Raw genomic sequence first — 21,144 nt, 5'->3', positions numbered from 1 at the left:
TTTAAAAATTCAGATTTCTTAAAAAACATTTCCTAAAATTCTCGTTTCTTAGAATCCACATTTCTTAAAAAATCCACCTTTCCTAAAATCCACCTTTCCTAAAATTCGCATTTCTTAAAATTCATATTTCCTAAAGTTCACATTTCTGAAAAAATCCACCTTTCCTTAAAAAATCCACCTTTCCTTAAAAAATTCACCAAACCACAGATAAAAATCTGGAGACCTCAAACCTTTTCTTCCCTCCCTTCAACTTTCAGCTTTTGTTTGATGCCAATTTTGGCCCTCAAATGAACTTGTTGCAGTCCAATATTTCCTTTGATGTGACTCAGTGTCAGCTGGGAATTGTTTTATCCCCATTTAGAGCAGGAAAATATTCGCCACAGTTTTGCATTTCCAAGAAATCAGTTCAGCAGCACCTTGTGCTTTGATCTCAAAACCATTTTTCCTCTGCAGTGGTTTTAATTTGAGATAAAAAACGGTTTAAATTCACAGAGTGAAGGTGACTGAGGTGGGTGGGGTTTTTTTTGTTATACTTCAGATAAATATATTTTTTTCCCCTCCAAGCAAAACAACACGTGAAAAATACAGATTGTTAAAAACCATTTCACTGGAAACAAAAACAAAACAAAAAAAAATGCAGCCAGAGACAAAATAATCTCCTTTAAATTGAAATTGGAAAGTGGTGTTTAAAGTACCTGTTGGATTTCTGGAGCCAAACTGCTGCTTGAAAGAACAGAGATTAGGAGAAGATATTTTCCTTCTGTGAAACTTTTGAAGGCTGAGAAAGACAAACTGTTCCCAGCACTCCAACAAACAATTCCTTCAGCGGAATAAAATGTGTTATTTAAGGTGCTGGATGTTCTTTGGGAAAGTTCAAACTCTCGTTTTTTATGGGGCACAGCTCGAGAAATCTCTCATGTGATATTTTAGTGATATTTTAGTGTTGGAGCTTGTCTGTGAAAAGGGGAAGGAGCAGGACAGCTGAGAGTTCTTCCCTGAGATCTTTTGCTTGTTGGGATTTAAGATCTTGAGGATTTTCCTGCTTGTCTTGAGGCAGCTGAGGATCTCTGGGAGATGTTTGTGACAAACGCCTGGAAAAGGAGCTTCGTCGGGAATTCTCCAGTTCTGGCTGAGAGGAGTGTTCAGGGAGGGGACGGGGACATGTGCAGGGAAAGGGGCTGCAAATGTGTCCTCAGGAGGCTCAAAAAACATGGAATGTTTGATAGGAACAGGCTGGGAGAGCTGGGGGGGCTCCCCTGGAGAAGAGAAGGCTCCAGGGAGAGCTGAGAGCCCCTGGCAGGGCCTAAAGGGGCTCCAGGAGAGCTGGAGAGGGACTGGGGACAAGGGATGGAGGGACAGCACACAGGGAATGGCTTCCCAGTGCCAGAGGGAATATTGGGAAGGAATTCCTGGCTGGGAGGGTGGTGAGGCCCTGTCCCAGGTTGGGCAGAGAAGCTGTGGCTGCCCCTGGATCCCTGGAAGTGTCCAAGGCCAGGTTGGAGCAACCTGGGCTAGTGGAAGGTGTCCCTGGTGGAACTGGAAGGTCTTTAAGGTCCCTTGCAACCCAAACCATTCCAAGATTCCATGAAATACTCTGCTCATGCTCTTACACTTTTCTAATAACTAAAACTTGGTAGAAATGCTTGGGAATAAAAGGCAAACATGGAACCCTTGACATAGAGGGTTTTTTTCCTGAATTTCCTGCTGACTCTTCCTACAGACCTGAATTGGCCATTCATGGAAGGAGAAAGTGCCTTGGGCTTCCACAGGGGGAAAAGGAGCCCAAAGCTGTGGATTTATTAACTACAAATGCTTTGGGATTGTCCTCAGATGGGTCTTGGGAAACTAAAGAGCAACTGTGTCCTATAAACCTGTTGGTGATGGAGGGAGAGGGTGCCAAGACATTCCTGTGGATTGGAAGCTGTGAGGGTGGGGAGGCCCTGGCAGAGGTTGGGCAGAGAAACTGTGGCTGCCCCTGGATCCCTGGAAGTGTCCAAGGCCAGGTTGGAGCAACCTGGGCTGGTGGAAGGTGTCCCTGCCCATGGCAGGGGGTTGGAACAAGATGATCCTTAAGGACCCTTTCAATCCAAACCATTCCATGACTCTGTGATTTGATTGGGAGTGGGTTGAATCCCAGTGGATCTCGTTTCTGGGGTTCCTGGTTTTGCAGATCCCTCCCAAGGATTCAGGGAGGGTGTCCCCTCAGTCAGTGTCCTCTGGCATGTGGGGCTGAGGTGCTGAATAATTGCAGGAGGGTGTTTGGCTCCTGATCTGAGCTGGAGGGAAGGAGGGATGAAACTCCTATGAGGAAAGGGTGAGAGAATTGGGATTGTGGTTTGGAAGCTGTGAGGGTGGGGAGGCCCTGGCAGAGGTTTCCCAGATCCCTGGGAGTGTCCAAGGCCAGGTTGGAGGAACCTGAGCTAGTGGAAGGTGTCCCTGCTCATGGGTTTTGAGCTGCTAAGAATTAAACCTCCGAATTAAACCTCGGAATTTCCCTCCTAAATTCAGGACCCTGAATTACCCCACCTGTATTTCCTGGGTGCCAAATGCTCCCCATTGCCTTTCCCTCTTTGTGCCCCCCTTGTTTTCTTCCACTCTCTTTGCTGTATTTTTCCACTCCTTGTGCTTTCTCACTTCTTCAGGAAGTTCGAGGAGTTGTAGCTCTAAATTTGCACTGCAAACTCCTGTGGATCATATGCCACCCGGCTCATTTTTGGAAGGATGACACATAACAGGCACAATAAAACATGTGAAAGGCTCGGGGAGATGAGTTTAGAGCAACTTCTGTGCTTGCTTTCGGCTGTGGGAGTTGCTCTGTGTTACTTGAGGCCGTTGAACTGGCACGTGGTTTAGGGAAGGGATGTCTTGGGATCATCCCTGTGCTTGGAACAGCTCTGCTTCCGTGTCCTTGTGTTCTCCCACAAACCCTTCTTGTCCATCTCCAGGAAATTCAGGCAGCCAAATAAACTGATTGACAGGTTTAACATAGATCAGGGCACCAAAAAGTGGAATAATGATCCGGCCTTGGCTGGAATAGTTCGCTGCTGGAATGGCATCTGGGATGTGGAAAGGCTGGAAAATCCTGGTGTGGAATTCTTGTTTATTTAGAGGAATGTGTTTGGCTGATTTTTATTGCCAAATCCCAGCTAGTTGATGAGGATAAAAACTTCCAGGGAGCTGTGTTATTAATGGAATACACTCTTGCTGCTTCCACAGTTGTTGCAATCTCTAGGAAAAATAAATAAAGCCTAAATTTTGTTGCCTTTTTTTTTTTTTTTAAAAATGAGCTTATCTGGCCCATCTCCCTGGCAGCACATTTATCTCAGATTTGCACCTCAATGGAAGTGCTGGGATTTTAAATGACACTTAAACTGAGAAAATTGTGTCCACGCTTAAAATCCTGGAATCCTTGAGGTTGGAAAAGATCTTTAAGATCATCAAGTCCAACCATCAACCAGCACCCCCGTGTTCACCACTAAACCATGTCCTCAAGTGCCACACCCACATGGTTTTGGAAGACTTCCAGGGATGGGAACTCCACCACATCCCTGTTCCAGTGCTTGATAACCCTTTCCATGAAGAAATTTTTCCTAATATCCAAACTAAACCTTCTCTGGTGGAAGTGGAGGCCACTTAAGAGGTTCCCTCGTGCTTCCTGGCATGGAGTGTGCAGGAGAGCGTGGAATTTTGTGTCAGGGATGGGAATAACTGTGATACCTGTTTAATTAGTGCATGTCCATGTGAGGGGAAGCTCAGTTCAGGTGGATCATTCCCTGAACTTGCTCCAGGGCAGCACCAGTTGTGGTTTTTGGATCAACACTGACATTAATAAATTGCTGTCAGTGGTAACTTCAGGTTTTCCCACATTTATTCCTGGTTTTTCTCTTTATACTCTGAGAGTGGCAGGATTTCTGCATGTCTGGGGGGTGGTTTTTTATTCCTTTTTTGGAGTGTGGCCTTTAATCTGGAGATATTTGCATTTCTTCTCTTCCAAACCTCTTCCCCTCACCCCAGGCAGGTGACGTGCTGCAGAGATCCACTGCCAGCACTTGGGAGCTTCTGTTGGAATTAGAAAAGGCTTGGAAGCAAAAGTGCTGTCCATCCCTCCCTGCTGATCCCTCCACGTGGGATTTCAGAATGGAGGGAAGCTCCACATGTGCTGCCATCCCAAAAAAACCCTCTGACCTGGGCTGGTCCCCCAACGTGGGCAGCAGGGGAGGGGGGGATTCTGCCCCTGTCTGAGGTGAGACCCCCCTGCAGAGCTGCTCCAGCCCTGGGAACAACAGCACAAGGACGTGGAGCTGCTGCAGAGAGTCCAGAGGAGGCCCCGGAGCTGCTGCCAGGGCTGGAGCCCCTCTGCTCTGGAGCCAGGCTGGGAGAGCTGGGGGGTTCCCCTGGAGAAGAGAAGGCTCCAGGGAGAGCTGAGAGCCCCTGGCAGGGCCTGAAGGGGCTCCAGGAGAGCTGGAGAGGGACTGGGGACAAGGGATGGAGGGATGGACACAAGGAATGGCTTCCCAGTGCCAGAGGGCAGGGATAGATGGGGTATTGGGAAGGAATTTTTGGCTGTGAGGGTGTTGAGGCCCTGGCCCAGGTTGGACAGAGAAGCTGTGGCTGCCCCTGGATCCCTGGAAGTGTCCAAGGCCAGGTTGGAGCACCCTGGTCTGGTGGAAGGTGTCCCTGCCCATGGCAAGGGGTGGAACTGGATGGTCTTTAAGGTCCCTTCCCACCCAAACCATTCCACGGTTCCATGTTTGTAACAACCATCAGCCAAACCCACATGAGCTGATTTGTGACTGAAATGATGATAAATGTTTAATTAGTCCCTCAGCAGATGAATTCCATCCCTTCCTGATGAGAGGCTGCATTACTGACAGCTCTCCTCTTCCTTGGAATCCTCCCATCCAGATTTTGGAGAGGGTGGGAAGTTTTCCACACAACCTCTGTGAGCTGTTCTCTGTTTTCCAGGATCCCTGGGTTTGTGGTTTGGGAGCTGCCTCTGAGTGTCTCCATAACCAGGATCAGGACACAGAGCGTTTCAAAGCTCCAAGATTCCCACGTGTCAGACCCCTCCAGCCCACCAGGACTCGGGAGCTTTCAGAGCCCAGCTCAGGACAAGCTGTGCTGTTCCATAGATCCCATCCCTCCGATCGCTGCCTGCTGAGGGACATGCAGCTGAAATCCTGGAATGCTGCTCCTGGAATGCCTGTGTGCAACCAACACCCAACAGCCGCCCCAGGCCATTCCCACAGCGTGGCTGAACTTTACCCACCACTGGAATGGGATCCCTGTGCAACGGGGTCTGATGTACAAACAGAATTCCTTGTGCCAGCTCCAGAGGTGCTGCCGGCGGAGAAGAGCTCGGAAGGGATGGGAAAGCCGATCACTTCCATCACCTTCTCATCCCAGAGACGCCTCCAGTCCCCACTGGGTTCCCAGGCACTGGGCAGCAGCCTCTCCAGGGATGGGTTTGATGGGATCACACCTTTGGATGTCGACTCTGCTGCCACTGAGGAACAGAGCCATGACACACAGCACTGGGAAAGATCCAGCACTTGTCCTGCAAGTCCAGTGCTGGCTGGCTCCATCTTCCAGGAGGTTAATCCTGCAGATCAAGGCAGGGTTCATCCCATCTCTGCTGACAGGGACAGAGCTGGAGTTTATCAGGACACAGACTCTTCGTCAGCTCAGGATTCTGGGAGTGTCCATGCTGGGAAAAGACAGACTCCCAGTGCAGAAAAATGTGATTTTTTGGCCCAGGATGTGGGTGAGTTGGGCAGGCAGAGGGACATGGGGTTCAATCAGGAAAGAAATCCGTTCATTGAACCCCATTCCCTGAGCTCTTCCCAGCAGGAGAAGAGCAGCTCTGGCCACATCCAGCTCAGTGAGAGCTTGGAAAGTTCAACTCCAGCAGAACAAATGGATTTGCTCCAGGGTCGGAGCGAGCTGGGAGAAGAGAGGAAAAGTCCTGCTGAACCACCTCTCATTCCAACAGAGGTTGGGAGGGAGCAAGTGGAGGCATCTCACCATTCACCCCCAGAGGTTTTATCTGCCGCATCTGCAGCTCTCCCTTCACCAACCAAGAAATTCCTGTCCTGTGTCCACATCACCCTCTCCTCCAAGGTCCGTCACGTGGAGCTGCCGAACGTGGAAAACGGGATGAAAGTGGGGGATAAACCCGAAGTTCAGACTCAGTTGAAAGCTCCAGAAGATTTAAGAGAAGCTGCTCCCGAATTACCACCCTCTGACCTTATTCCACAAGGTCCAAGATCACCTTTCCCAGTGGCCTCAGCAGATCCCAGCCGGGTGTTTTCCTCTGGGCGAGAGCTGGTGCAGCAAAGCAGTGAGAGACCTCAAGTCCCTGCTCTGGGGTCAGGGGGGTTTATTCCCAAGGATCTCTCCAGCTCTGTGCTTCCTGCAAAACCTGGGAGGAGGACTTCAGAGGCTGCCACTCAGATCACCACAGAAGGTCCTGAAAAAACCACCTTTTCAGCAGAAATTTATGTTCATCCCCAAGAGGGTGAAGGTGCTGCCCAGAAACCGCCTGAACTTCCCAACGTTACATCCCATAACGAGATTCCCCCCTTCCCAAGGCAGCCTGGTGAGCAAATTCCTGCCTTTTTTATATATATACTTTAATCTGTTCAAGTTCAAGACATCTATAGGTATTAAAAACCAAAAATAAACTCATTTTTTGGTGGAAGTAACGTTTTTGAGATATTTTGGATATTTAAAGTCGCTCGTATGGGGGGGAAAAAACCCAACCCTTAAACTTGGGTTTTTCAGTTTTGTGGGAAGGGATTTGTATGGATAAAGTTGTGATTCAGATCAGGTTTATCTAGAACCGAGTTTAGTGTGTCCTGTAACCTCAGTTTTTTAATTAAATCTGATTTAGTGATTAAATTCTCTGACGTTTGTGTGGAGATAATTTGATTTGAATCACTGCTTGGAGTTTATCTAATAGAGATAAATCTAATTACTGGTTTGCTCTCTAGTCAAGGTAATACAAAAAATAAGAGGGAAATATGCACAGTCCTGCTTTTAATGAAAAAAAGGCAAATAATAGAATAATTTTAATAAAAAATTAATAAAATAGAAAAACATGCAGGGAACGTGGATGTTGCTCAGTGGTTTTCCACACCAGTGGGAGCTGGGACTGATGTCTCAGCACATTGATTTTATTGACTTGAGAGACAAATCCATGCTCCTTTAAATTTATTTCCTTAACCATGGATCAGCTGGGAGCTGTGTGGGTACAGGAGGTATTTTTTTAAGTCACAAATTTCATATTGAACAGGTAAGAAAGCTGGTTTTTTCGAGGTTAAGTGATGGTCAACCTCCTACCTTGGAGTGGGTATTAAATAATTCAGTTAATTAGATAATTCAATGAAATAATAGTTGCAATTTCTCCCCACAGCTCAGCCCTTGCTGGTGCCATACAAACCTTCTGGAAGCACTGGGATGTATTATGTCCCTTTCCTAAAAGGAGGAGCCAAAATGTCTCCAGTTGAGTCAGAAACCAGTGGTGGGAGCTCTCACTCAGGTACTTATTTCTCTTGGGTTTTCCATGTGCCTGTAATCCATGGATATAACCCCAAGGTGCACAATTCCTGCCTGCTTTGGTTCCCATTCCTTGGATGAAAGGGATGTTATTGCTCCATTCTGGCAGTGGAAAAAAAAACCAACAAAACTTAATATTTTAGCTTGATAATCCTTTCTTTTCCTCTGGGAATTACTGCTCAGTTTGGATTCTTCCCAATCCCTGCCAGTTCTCCCGGATCACTTGGGCATTGCAGGTTTTATTTACGAGTTGTTTTCACTCAGAGCTTTTGAAATATCCAAAGTTATTTGATCCAAATAATATTCAGAGTTCATCTTGGAGTTGTCCAGTTCCTGAATTCCTGACAGCTGGAGCCCGAGGGAGTAGATTGAGACAACATTCCAGCCACAAATCGGGATTGGGATGGTTCAGGTGTCTGTGCTCTTGATCTTTTCCAAGTTTATCTGGTGACACACGTCCAAAATGAGAGAAACAAATGTGATGCAAATCTGTTGTTTTGCAGAAATGAGGATGCCAGATATAAAAATGCCACATGCAAATGAAGCAGTGGAAGGTTCTAGGAAAGTGGAGGGCAGGATTACAAAATAAAACTTGTTTTTCCACCTCCCTGCTGCACTGGGGGTTCTCAACTCGGGAGCAGGAGCGGAAGGAATGGAGGGGAATAAATCCCACCTGCTGGGATTGACAAGGATGAGGAATCAGGGGGAGCAATTTTAGGTTTCTAACATTATGAGGCAGTGATAAAATCATGGAATTGTGGAATGGTTTGGTTTTAAAGACCACCTAATTCACCCCCTACCGTAGGCAGGGACACCTTCCACTAGCCCAGGTTGCTCCAACCTGGCCTTGGACACTTCCAGGGATCCAGGGGCAGCCACAGCACCTCTGGGAAACCTGTGCCAGGGCCTCCCCACCCTCACAGTCAGGAATTCCTTCCCAGTATCCCACCTAAATTTCCCCTTTTCCACTATGAAGCCATTCCCCCTTGGCCTGTCCCTCCATCCCTTGTCCCAAGTCTGTCTCCATCTTGTTGGCCCTTCAGGCACTGGAAGGCCCTGAAGCCTCCTCTTCTCCAGGCTTGAAAAATCCCAATTCCCTCAGCCTTTCCTCGTAGGAGAGGTGCTTAAAGGACCATCCCCTTCCACTAGCCCAGGTTGCTCCAAGCCCCACCCAACCAGGCCTTGGACACTTCCAAGGCTGGGGACTTCACAACCTCTGGGCAGTGATGTCAGGAAAGCTCTGCTGCTGCTCTCCTGAGTTCCTGTCTCGGGGGTTACACAGACCTATTCCAGTCTCCCAGTTGTTCTCCATTGCCATTCTGAGCTTGGAAAACAGACATTTACATCAGGCAGTGGAAATGGCTGGAATTTTCATGGGAGCAGGAGGGAGTCCGGACATTCCAAATCCTGTGTCTGCTTCCAAGCGGACTTGTTACAACTCATTTTTTTTCTGTTCTTCTCTAAGTACAAAAGGTAAAATCTTATCTACTTCTCAGGGAAGAATTTTGTCTCCAAAACCAATGTGAGGCAATCCCTGCTGCTGCTGTGAGTCACTAGGGATCATCATGGAATCATGGAATGGCTGGGTGGGAATGCACCTTAAAGCCCATCTCATCCCACCCCCTGCCATGGGCAGGGACACCTTCCACTATCCCAGGTTGTTCCAAGCTCCATCCAAATGGCCTTGGACACTTCCAGGGATCAGGATTGTTGGTTAGGTGTGGAATTTCTGTCTCTTGTTTTTCCAGCTTCCTGTTTTTCCTCATCACTTTTGCTCTTTCTCTGCAGGGTCCAACGATGCTCCTCCTCCAAGGTTTCTGCCCCACGTGCCTGGTTTGAGGGATGAGAATCCTCCAGGAACTGCAGCTCTCCAGCAGAAAGAAGGATCCCACAGTAAGAGGGCCAAGCCTAAGCTGGCCTGGGCTGAGGAGCAGAGGATACCCCTGGAAAATTCTGCAGGTACATCAAGTGTGGTTTTAATTTCACATCTGTTTTCATGCACGAGAAAGAAATGGGAGCTAAACAATTACGTTTCAGGATCTGTGATTTCTGATCCTGGGATGTTCCTGATGGGCTGCCAGGAAGTGCTAAATTTGACTCAGTTTTCTCTTCCTCATCTTTCTGCTTCTCCCTGACTCCCAAAATACAGGTTGCCCAGAGGGATTGTGGATTTTCCGTTCCTGGAAGTGTCCAAGGCCAGGTTGGAGCAACCTGGGCTAGTGGAAGGTTTCCCTGCCCACGGCAGGGCTGGAACTGGATGATCCTTAAGATCCCTTCCAACCCAGACCATCCCATGATTCCATGAAATACTTGACCATTAGTATTTGTCAGCAGTCCAGTGTCTCCAGAGCTTATTGGAGTGTAAAAAATGCCAGGAATTCCCTGGTAAACAAACTGAGGGATGACTCCATGTTGGGATGAGGGTTGTGTTCCTGCCCCCAGGCATCTGATGCCTTGTGATGTCCTGTCAGGAATCTCTGTCACCTTGGTGTTTGCCTGAATTTTAACTGGATTTTCTGCTCTCTGTTCCATCCTTCCATCCATTAACCTTGTTGGATGATATTCCTGAGGGATGAAGGTCAGGATTTTCCTCTGGAGTGGCCACTTCATTTGTTGGGAATGCTGACAAAATGGAATTAGGCCGAGCTGACTGGTGGGTTTGACACTTTTATCTCGTGACAGCAGCTAAAATTAGTCCTCATGGACACTGTTTTTGTACTAAACCTCATTTTTGAATGGCTGATAAAATTCCTGGAATCTGAGCAGGGATGAGGATTTTTATTCCTGGACAGAGAATTGCTGAGTGATTCCTCAAAGCAGCTCTTAATTCCTCAGGGATGATGTTTATTGCCTGGCACAGCATTTTGATTTTAAGTCTTTAATGACTTTGATCATTTTAATGCTTCTCTTCAAGGAGGGGTTTTTTCTTCAGAGCTTTCCTTTTCAGCGTGGAGGGATTTTAGTTTTTCCAAGGATAATTTTTATTTGCAGCAGAAAATTTCCAATAAGGCTGCAACACCAATAACCTGGAGAAAAATGAAAGGGGGGATGAAAATGCTCCTATAAAATTAAGTAATGTTATTTTCTGCATTTTTAATTATTAAAAAATATTTTACATTTTTATTACTTGATGGTCTAAAAGCCCAGGTAAGAAAAGAACTGTAAGGAGAAATAATATTTGATTTAGACCAACCAGTGCAGTTGGAACTTAAAACAGGTTTTCAGAAGACTTGAATGTCTTAAATCTTCCCTGAACTTCTTCAGCTGTATTTTTAGATGGTCTAATAAAAGATTACCTCAACCCACAGAGCTTGTCTAGAGCTTAAAATTATCCAAGTTATGTGTTGTTGTTTTTTTTTTTTTTTTAAATAAACTTTCTCTATATAAACTTCTTTTTATTTTTTGCCTGTTTACATTCCTTCCAGTCGGTTGGGAACTTTGCAAAAGTCCAGGAATAGCAGAATTCTGCCTGGCATTCCCAAGCCTGAGCTCATTTGTCAGGAGGATCGTGGGGGAAGCTCTTACACAAGTCCATAACCACTGACCTTGTATGGGAAGACAAATTCCAGCGATTCCAGACTTGGTGGGATTGGGAATGGGAACGTTGTCCACGATCTTGACATTGCACCAAAGTCTCTGTTGGGAAGAGAAGGGATTTTATAATTCACTCCCTTAGACAAAGAACATAAAACACCTTTTTAAACTTGATTTTTTTTAATATTTTATTAAAAATTACTTTTTTTGGAGCATAATCCTGTGTATTCCCAAAGAAACTGTGGCTACCCCATCCCTGGAAGTGTCCAAGGCCAAGTTGGAGCAACCTGGGATAGTGGAAGGTGTCCCTGCCCGTGGCAGGAGGGTTGGAATTAGATGGTCTTTAAGTTCCCTTCCAACCAAACCCATTCCATGATTCTAAATAAACCCATTTAGTTTCTAAATAAACCCATTTAAAATGTGGCTCAGGGAAATTTTCCCTTATATGGGAAAACAAATTCCAGCGATTCCAGACTTGGTGAGATTGGGAATGGGAACGTTGTCCCTGATCTTGACATTGCACCAAAGTCTCTGTTGGGAAGGGAAGGGATTTTATAATTCACTCCCTTAGACAAAGAACATAAAACACCTTTTTAAACTTGATTTTTTTTAATATTTTATTAAAAATTACTTTTTTTGGAGCATAATCCTGTGTATTCCCAAAGAAGCTGTGGCTGCCCCATCCCTGGAAGTGTCCAAGGCTGAGTTGGAGCAACCTGGGATAGTGGAAGGTGTCCCTGCCCATGGCAAGAGGGTTGGAATTAGATGGTCTTTAAGTTCCCTTCCAACCAAACCCATTCCATGATTCTAAATAAACCCATTTAGTTTCTAAATAAACCCATTTAAAATGTGGCTCAGGGAAATTTCCTGAGGTGTGATGAGATTCCTCCTTCGGATTCTCTTGGATATAATATTCTCTTGTTGAATATTTTATATTCCGTTCTATATTCTGCCATTGGAAATGATAAAAAAAATATCATTTATGTACTTTTAACAATGCTGAAACCTAATTTCTAAGTTTGTTGCACTTCAGGAATGGTTCAGTGATCCTGCTATTAATCCTTTGGATCCATTGGAAAGTTTTAGGATGAAAATCATCCCGTTTATTACTTGATTACTCCTGGTAATCTATCTGTTTCCAGATCCTGGATCTGCTTCCTGGTCACCTACAGCTCTGGGATTTAACAATCCCAGGGGTGCTGGTGTGGATTTGACTGGATATCGTTCCCAAAATATCTCTGAGCAAGGATAAATACAATTATTATTGGAATTTTCTGGCTGTTTGTCCAGTTTAAATGCTGGAATTATTTGGAATTTTTGGAATTCTTTGGGATTATTTGGTCTGGCTGAGTGTTAATGGTAAACTGCTTCAATTTAATTAGTTTTAGACTTATTTAAAACCTGAGAATTCCAGGTGAAAACTGGAATTTTAAAGGAGAGAAAAGAATTCCTTCATTGAATTTGGCCATTGCCCTTGGAAGAAGGAATAAAAATATCCTTAAAGAGGGATTTGACGTGGATTTGATGTAAAAATTCCAGAGTTTTGGGGTTCTATAATAGCCTTTAATGCTAAAAAGTTCAGGAATAAACGAGATTTCCATGTGATTCTTCGCAAAGAAACAGAGAATTCAAGTGTGATTTTTTTTTCTCTTGTAGAGCACAGAGATCATTCCAAACCTGGAAAAACCACTCATTCCACCTTCAAATCCACACGGTTCTACCTCCACCATCCCATGCCCACGTGTGACACCAGCGAGTTCTCCGAGGACAGTTCCGGAGTGGGAATTGCTCCCCCTTCCTCCAGCGGTGCCTGGAAAAAACCACACCGGCATCAACGGGTGTTCTCTGCCCATCACAGAAAAAGGGGGAAAAGGGAGTTCTTTGCACTCACTGCAGAAGCAGATGAGAGTAAAAACGAGGATCTGAGCGTTGGGAATGAGACCTCGGGGACGGAGCGAGAAGCAGAACAAGGAGCAGCTGGGAATTCTGCTTTGCCACGGAGCCAAACAACTCTCCGGGATGGGAACGTGGAGGAACCACCAAGGCACAGAACCCACTCCAGTGGGAGCTTGGATGAGCTGTGGGTTAAGTTTCTGGAGAGGCAGAGGAGGCACCAGCAGCACGGTTTGAGGAGTACCGGGGAGCTGTCCCTGGTGGAACGCCTGGATCGCCTGGCCAGGGTCCTGCAGAACCCCATCCAGCACACGCTGGTCCCGGCAGAAGCCGGGAGGAACGTTCCCGAAAGGCAGATCAAGGGAAGGGAGCAGACAAAAACAGGATTGGGAGAGAACAAGGCGTCCGGGAGCGTTGTCGGAGAAAGAGCGCGGGACGACACCGGGATGGCGGAGCTCAGGGAAAACGGGGCGGGAGACACAACCATCCTGGAGGAGCAGCAGCACCGCTGGGAATCTCCCAGCGACAATTCCTCGGAGACGAGGCTGAGCGGAGAGCACGGCACCACCACCACCACCACTTCCAGCAGCTGGGAGTGGGACACGCCGACGGAGCCGGGAAGCGCAACAGAGCGGAGCAGCTCCGTGTCCACCATCGACACGGCCAGGCTGCTCCGGGCCTTCGGGCACCACAGGGTCACCGTGTCTCCCAGGGTGTCTCCCGGGGTGTCTCCCGGGGTGTCTCCCAGGGTGTCTCCCAGGCTTTCCCAGCTCTATTCCACCATTGGCCTCCAGAAGAGCCGCTCGGAAAAGCGGGATGAGGGAAGCGGCGAAGCGGCGGGAGCGGAATATCCGAAGGTCGGCGCCGAGAGACACAGGAGGAGGAAGGAGATCCAGGTATGGATCAGTTAAACTAAAACTCGGGTTTAAATAGTCCTCTAGTCTTAGTTTATTTGGGAATCGTGTAAAAATTCCCAGAGAGTGTCGTTTGTATGGAAAGCTGCTTCTCATCCAAGGACCTCCAACAAATGTCTTTGCTTTTCCGGGAATCAGGAAAAGCAAAATATCTTAAAACGACAGTTGTGGGGGTTTTCCCTTTGTTTTTCTTGGCTTTTTTTCCTCTTCCTTTATTTCCTGTGGGAAGCAAGATCCTGGATCTGCTTCCTGATCCTGGTGATCTGCTTCCTGATCCTGGTAATCTTCTTCTTCCTGATCCTGGTATCTTCTTCCTGATCCTGGTGATCTGCTTCCTGATCCTGGTGATCTACTTCCTAATCCTGGTGATCTGCTTCCTGATCCTGGATCTGCTTCCTGATCCTGGATCTGCTTCCTAATCCTGGTGATTTGCTTCCTGATCCTGGTAATCTACTTCCTGATCCTGGTAATCTACTTCCTGATCCTGGATCTGCTTCCTGATCCTGGATCTGCTTCCTAATCCTGGTAATCTGCTTCCTGATCCTGGTATCTTCTTCCTGGTCCTGGTATCTGCTTCCTAATCCTGGTGATTTGCTTCCTGATCCTGGTAATCTGCTTCCTGATCCTGGATCTGCTTCCTGATCCCGTTAATTTGCTTCCTGATCCTGGATCTGCTTCCTGATCCTGGTATCTGCTTCCTGATCCTGGATCTGCTTCCTGATCCTGGTAATCTACTTCCTGATCCTGGATCTTCTTCCTGATCCTGGTATCTGCTTCCTAATCCTGGATCTGCTTCCTGATCCCTGATCCTGGATCTGCTTCCAGGTCACCTGCAGCTCTGGGATTTAGCAATCCCAGGGATGCTGGTGTGGATTTGACTGGATATTGTTCCCGAAATATCTCTGGGCAAGGATAAATACAATTATTATTGGAATTTTCTGGCTGTCTGTCCAGTTTAAATGCTGGAATTCTTTGGAATTTTTTGGGAATTCTTTGGAATTTTTGGGGAATTCTTTGGAATTTTTGGAATTCTCTGGAATTTTTGGGGAATTCTTTGGAATTTTTGGGATTCTTTGGAATTTTTGGGATTATTTGGAATTTTTGGGATTATTTGGTCTGGCTGAGTGTTAGTGGTAAACTGCTTCAATTTAATTAGTTTTAGACTTATCTAAAACCTGAGAATTCCGGGTGAAAACTGGAATTTTAAAGGAGAGAGAAGAATTCCTTAATTGAATTTGGCCATTGCCTTTGGAAGCAGGAATGAAAATATCCTTAAAGAGGGATTTGATGTGGATTTGGTGTAAAAATTCCAGAGTTTTGGGGTTCTATAATAGCCTTTAATGCTAAAAAGTTCAGGAACAAACGAGAAATATGGAAATATTTCTTTATTTTTTTTTTATTACCAGCAGAAAGTGGTTTTGTCATCATTATTAGTAGCTTGAATTGAAATGAATTATTCCATTTTTATAGAAATAAATTAGGAATGAAAGCTCAAAGTCTGGGTGGTAAATGATGAAAACGATTTGAAAATAATTTGGAATGAAAATAAATGAAAAAATAACACAAATACTTAAATCTGGGTGAGAAACAATTTTTCCAGGTGAGAAAAATGCTTTAAAAATATTTGAATTAATGTTTTTGTGACATTTATTTAAAAGGAAAAATAAAGCTGCCCTAATTAATATTTTTATTTATGACATTTATCTAAAGGTGAAATAAAACTACCTTAATTAATATTTGTATTTATAACATTTACTTAAAGGTAAAATGAAACTGCCCTAATGAATATTTTTATTTAGGACATTTACTTAAAGGTAAAATAAAAATATCCTAAACTTTGCAGCCTTAAGACCATTCACAGTGACCATCCAACAATTAAATTATCCAACATTTCTGGCCTGATTATAATATTCAGAAAATTATTTCATTCCACATTCCATTGATAAAATTAATATTTCAAGGTCTGTTTGCACCTTAAACCTAAATCTGATGTTTCTTGTGAGAAAATAAATTGAATTCATACTTCAAAAATAAAGGCTCATTGAAGGGCATTGAACCCCCATGGCTTTAAAAACTCAGATTTTTGTTATCTCCTGATGAAAAATTAGTTTAAAAAATCCCTATAAAGACCCACGTGGCCCAGGAGTGAGAGAAAACACAAGAAAAAATAAGAAAAAAATAAGAAAAATAAGAAAAAGTAAGAAAAATAAGAAAAAAATAAGAGGGAAAAATAAGGAGTGAGAGAAAAGAGATGGAAACCCAACGAATTTAATTTAAAATGCAAATTTTTCTCATTTCTCTACCGCTTGGCTGCAAAAAAAATCAAATTTTATTCACATTTTTAGCTGCAAATCTTTGTGTTTTGGAGGCAGAGAACCTTTCCCTGCTCCCAGAGAAATTCCTGCACCGTTTTTTTAGGGAATTGCTGCATTTTGGAGCTGAGGTTTTTTTGATTTTGGGTTTGTTGGGGTTTTTTTTGACAGCCCATTGTCAGCTTTGCTTTTTTTATTTATTTATAGCAGGCAAAGGCAGCCCAGAAGGTTTTTATCTCTCCCAGTTTCTGCCATCTGGTAGCAGGTCCAGAGCTAAAGGTTGTGCTGAAATCATGGAATATTCTCCTCCAAACGGGAATATTCCTGTCAATATTCAGGATTTAATGGCTGCAGGTAAATGGGATATTTGGGATTTTTTTTTCTCCCTTATTTTTTTTTACTCCTTTTTTTTTTGTCTCTGAGAAAATATTCAGTTTTGGTTCTGTTTAAAAAAAAAAAAATCCTGGGTTTATAGGAGTAAAAATTTATGGAATTAAAAATCCCCCAGATTTATTGGAGTAAAAATTGAGGAAATTTCAAAAAAAATCCAGGTTTATGAGAGTAAAAATTAAGGAAATTTCAAAAAAATCCCCAATTTAATAGGAATAAAAATTCATGAAATTAAAAAAAATCCTGAATTTATAGGAGTAAAAATTTACGGAATTTAAAAAATCCCAGGTTTATAGGAGTAAAAATTTATGGAATTTAAAAAATCTCAGGTTTATAAGAGTGAAAATTTATGGAAATTTAAAAAAAAAAACAGGTTTATGAGAGTAAAAATTGAGGAAATTTAAAAAAAATCCCGGATTTAATAGGTATAAAAATTCATGTAATTAAAAAAATCCCTGGTTTGTAGGAGTAAAAAGTTATGAAATTTAAAAAAATCCAAGGTTTAGAGGAGTAAAAATTAATGAAATTAAAAAAAATCCAGGGTTTATTGGAGTGAAAATTAATGAAATTAAAAAAAAATCCAGGGTTTATAGGGGTAAAAATTTATGAAATTGAAAAAAATCCTGGGTTTATAGGAGTAAAAATTTATGGAATTAAAAATCCCCCAGATTTATTGGAGTAAAAAGTTAGGAAATTTCAAAAAAAATCCGAGTTTATGAAAGTAAAAATTTAGGAAATTTCAAAAGAATCCAGGTTTATGAGAGTAAAAATTGAGGAAATTTAAAAAAAATCCTGGATTTAATAGGAATAAAAATTCATGAAATTAAAAAAAAAATGGTTTATAGGAGTAAAAAGTTATGAAATTTAAAAAAATCCAAGGTTTAGAGGAGTAAAAATTAATGAAATTAAAAAAAATCCAGGATTTATAGGAGTAAAAGTTTATGAAATTGAAAAAAACCAGGTTTATAAGAGTGAAAATTTATGGAAATTAAAAAAAACCCAACAGGTTTATGAGAGTGTAAATTAATGAAATTAAAAAAAATCCTGGTTTTATGGGAGTAAAAAGTTATGAAATTTTAAAAAATCACGAATTTATAGGAATAGAAGTTCATGAAATTAAAAAAATCCCTGGTTTATAGGAGTAAAAATTTATGAAATTTAAGAAATCCCAGATTTATATGAGTAAAAATTTATGGAATTTAAAAATCCCAGGTTTATAGGTGTGAAAATTTATGGAATTAAAAATCCCCCAGATTTATCGGAGTAAAAATTTAGAAAATTTCAAAAAAAATCCAGGTTTATGAGAGTAAAAATTTAGGAAATTTTAAAAAAATCCCCAATTTAATAGGAATAAAAATTCATGAAATTAAAAAAAATCCTGAATTTATTGGAGTAAAAATTTATGGAATTTAAAAAATCCCAGGTTTATAGGAGTAAAAATTTATGACACTAAAAAAAATTGTGGGTTTATAGGAGTAAAAATTTATGAAATTGAAAAAATCCTGGGTTTATAGGAGTAAAAATTTATGGAATTTAAAAAAAATCTCAGGTTCATAGGAATAAAAATTTATGACATTAAAAAAAATCCTGAGTTTATAGAAGTAAAAATTTATGAAATTTAAAAAATCTCAGGTTTATAGGAGTAAAAATTTATGACATTAAAAAAAAATCCTGGGTTTGTAGGAGTAAAAATTTATGGAATTTAAAAAATCTCGGGTTTATAGGAGTAAAAAATTATGCAATTAAAAAAAGATCCCAGATTTATATGAGTAAAAACTTATGAAATTAAAAAAAAACACACCTGGGTTATATAGGAGTAAAAATTTGTGAAATTAAAAAAAAAAGCAGGTTTATGAGAGTAAAAATTTATGAAATTAAAAGAATCTCAGATTTATAGGAGTAAAAATTTCTGAAATTAAAAAAACCAGGTTTATGAGAGTAAAAATTTATGAAATTAAAAGAATCTCAGATTTATAGGAGTAAAAATTTCTGAAATTAAAAAAAAACAGGTTTATGAGAGTAAAAATTTATGAAATTAAAAGAATCTCAGATTTATAGGAGTAAAAATTTGTGCAATTAAAAAAAATGGGTTTATGAGAGTAAAAATTTACGAAATTAAAAAAAAAAAGGGTTTTTAGGGTCAGATTTGCCTCCTTTTAATATTGCAATAAAATGCTGTTTAGCATCGAAGTGGTCACAGCAAAACCCCAATAAAAGGGGGATAAAGAAGCCTCTGTTCCTTTCCATGGAATTAGGAATTACCCCCAGGATCCTAATGGGATCAAGTGGGAAAAAAATTCAGTGCCATAATTAAAACTGGAGTTGGCTTTGAAGCCTGGGGAGTTGCTGCCAGTTAATTACTGTTAATTAATTAAACCCCGACCCTCTCCATGATTTAGAGACGGGAAAGGTTGGCCACCAAATTCCTGCTTTTTTGAAATGGCTTTATCAATTAGAATTAATTAGAATTAATTCATTTTATCCATTTCACCTCTCTGCTTTCCCTGGGGGTTGAAGGTCTGAAATTCCTACTTGACCTCAACCCTGCTCATTCCACGCTCCTGTAATTCCATGGATTTCTTGGGTTTGGTTTTCCCCCACCTTGGAGAACTTGAGGGGGTGGAACTTGTTTCGTAAAAACATGGAATGTTTGGATGCCAATGATCCAGAACTGGAATTCGTTGGGAATTCACAAAGCTACACTTGGATCTTCCAAGGCAGTTTGTTCCCTCTGGAAAAACCTGGCAACCTTGGAAAGGCCTTTGGTTGGAGAGGCCACGGATACAGGATTCAGTTCAGGTGTTTATTCTCCCTCTTTCCAAAGCAGGAATATTCCATGGAAGTGCAACAAGTGGTTTGGCCCCAGCGAAGGGGTTTTGTTCATCTGTTGTCCCGTTGACTTTGGATGTGGAATCCTGGAATGGTTTGGGTTGGAAAGGACCTTAAATATCATCTTGTTCCACCCCCTGCCATGGGCAGGGACACCTTCCACCATCCCAGGTTGCTCCAGCCTGGCCTTGGACACTTCCAGGGATCCAGGGGCAGCCACAACTTCTCTGGGAAAGTCATTCCAGGGCCTCCCCACCCTCCCAACCAGGAATTCCTTTCCAATATCCAATCTCTATATTTATATATATATATTTATATATTTACAATATATATTTAATAGATTTGATACAAAACCACTGCCAAAACTATTTATATATCTATTTATATATTTGCAATATATATTTAATCAATAAATTTGGTACAAACCCACTGGCACTGCTGTGGTTTAAGCCACAAGTGGCACCTGAGCCCTGCTGGCTCCATCCCAGTGGGATGTGGGAAAGGGTGGGAAGGGTAGAAGTGAGGGAACCATTGGATTGAGATCCAGGCAGTTTAACAGGGAAAGGAAAACAAGGGATTCACTCCCCAGTTCCAGAATCCTGGAATGGTTTGAGTTGGAAGGGATCTTAAAGATCAACTTGTTCCAGCCCCCTGCCATGGGCAGGGACACCTTCCACTAGCCCAGCTTGCTCCAACCTGGCCTTGGACACTTCCAGGGATCCAGGGGCAGCCACAGCTTCTCTGCCCAACCTGTGCCAGGGCCTCCCCACCCTCCCAGCCAGGAATTCCTTCCCAAATCCCATCTAAATCTCCCCTTTTCCACTATGAAACCCTTCCTCCTTGTCCTGTCCCTCCACCCCTTGTCCCCAGTCCCTCTCCAGCTCTCCTGGAGCCCCTTCAGGCCCTGGAAGGTTTCCCTGGAACCTTCTCTTCTCCAGACACAACATCCCATAGGAGTTGGAGGATCTCAGCACTCAGAGTCTGATCCCAGGCAGGCTTTTTCCTACAGAAATAACATCCTTTTCCCTATAAAATGGGATGCTGGAAGTGCTTTGGTGCACAAGGCTGGCACAGCAGAAGGAGCCCCTGATCAACACCTGGATAACAACAGGATCAGGCCACAAGAAGGAAAATAAAACACAACCATCACTTTTTTTTTGCTGTTTAAAACTCACTTTCCGGTCATTTGGGTCGGAATTTCAGGAATTTCCCATCTCTTTCCTCTTTTCCTAGAGCACCATCACCTTCTCCTCAGATTCCACCTGGGCCAGCAGCACCTCCTGGGGTCCCAGCTCTGCCCTCAGCACCAAGAGACGGATCCGGATGTTGGACAAAGGGATCCAGGCAGGTGAGTCCCTGAATTCCCAAATTCCCAGACTCTGGCCAGGTTTTCCTCCTGCCCTTCCTCTCTTTGGAAAACCACTCTCCAAAGTCTGGGCGTTTCTGGGGATCTGTCTGTACAAGCAGCACCCTTCAAATTCACTTTTATTTTAAATTTGCACATATAATCCTTTCTCTAAACCGTTTCTTTTCCATCCTTGCTGTGCTTTAATACCCAATTTTCTCACTTTTAAACTCATCAACCTCAGCTTTTGAGCCGTTTCAACAACAAAGGTGAACCAACTGTCTGTTTTAAATATTGTTTTTTTTTTTTTCCTCAAGACATCTGTTGCTCCCAGAATGGGTTTTTGCTATTTCAGTGTTCCATGTTCTTC

General features: G+C 43.0%; 1 protein-coding gene across 1 annotated transcript in view; it reads left to right on the top strand.

Annotated features, from left to right (window-relative positions):
* Positions 1-21,144, top strand: part of LOC113999915 (Alstrom syndrome protein 1-like) — a gene marked incomplete at its 5' end in the record, with an annotated part of 39,318 nt that overhangs the window by 3,104 nt on the left and 15,070 nt on the right. The window contains 5 exons of the mRNA XM_039388877.1: positions 4,966-6,598; positions 7,415-7,540; positions 9,346-9,516; positions 12,748-13,880; positions 20,663-20,777. Coding sequence (XP_039244811.1) covers positions 4,966-6,598; positions 7,415-7,540; positions 9,346-9,516; positions 12,748-13,880; positions 20,663-20,777 — 3,178 coding nt within the window. The remainder of the gene's footprint in view (positions 1-4,965; positions 6,599-7,414; positions 7,541-9,345; positions 9,517-12,747; positions 13,881-20,662; positions 20,778-21,144) is intronic.

Source organism: Pipra filicauda, unplaced genomic scaffold (assembly GCF_003945595.2).
Source record: "Pipra filicauda isolate LSUMZ 115617 unplaced genomic scaffold, ASM394559v2 scaffold695_size148437_pilon, whole genome shotgun sequence".
NCBI classification, from domain to species: Eukaryota; Metazoa; Chordata; class Aves; order Passeriformes; family Pipridae; genus Pipra; species Pipra filicauda.
Note: the sequence above shows the minus strand (reverse complement) of the source record. Positions and strands in the feature narration are given on the sequence as shown.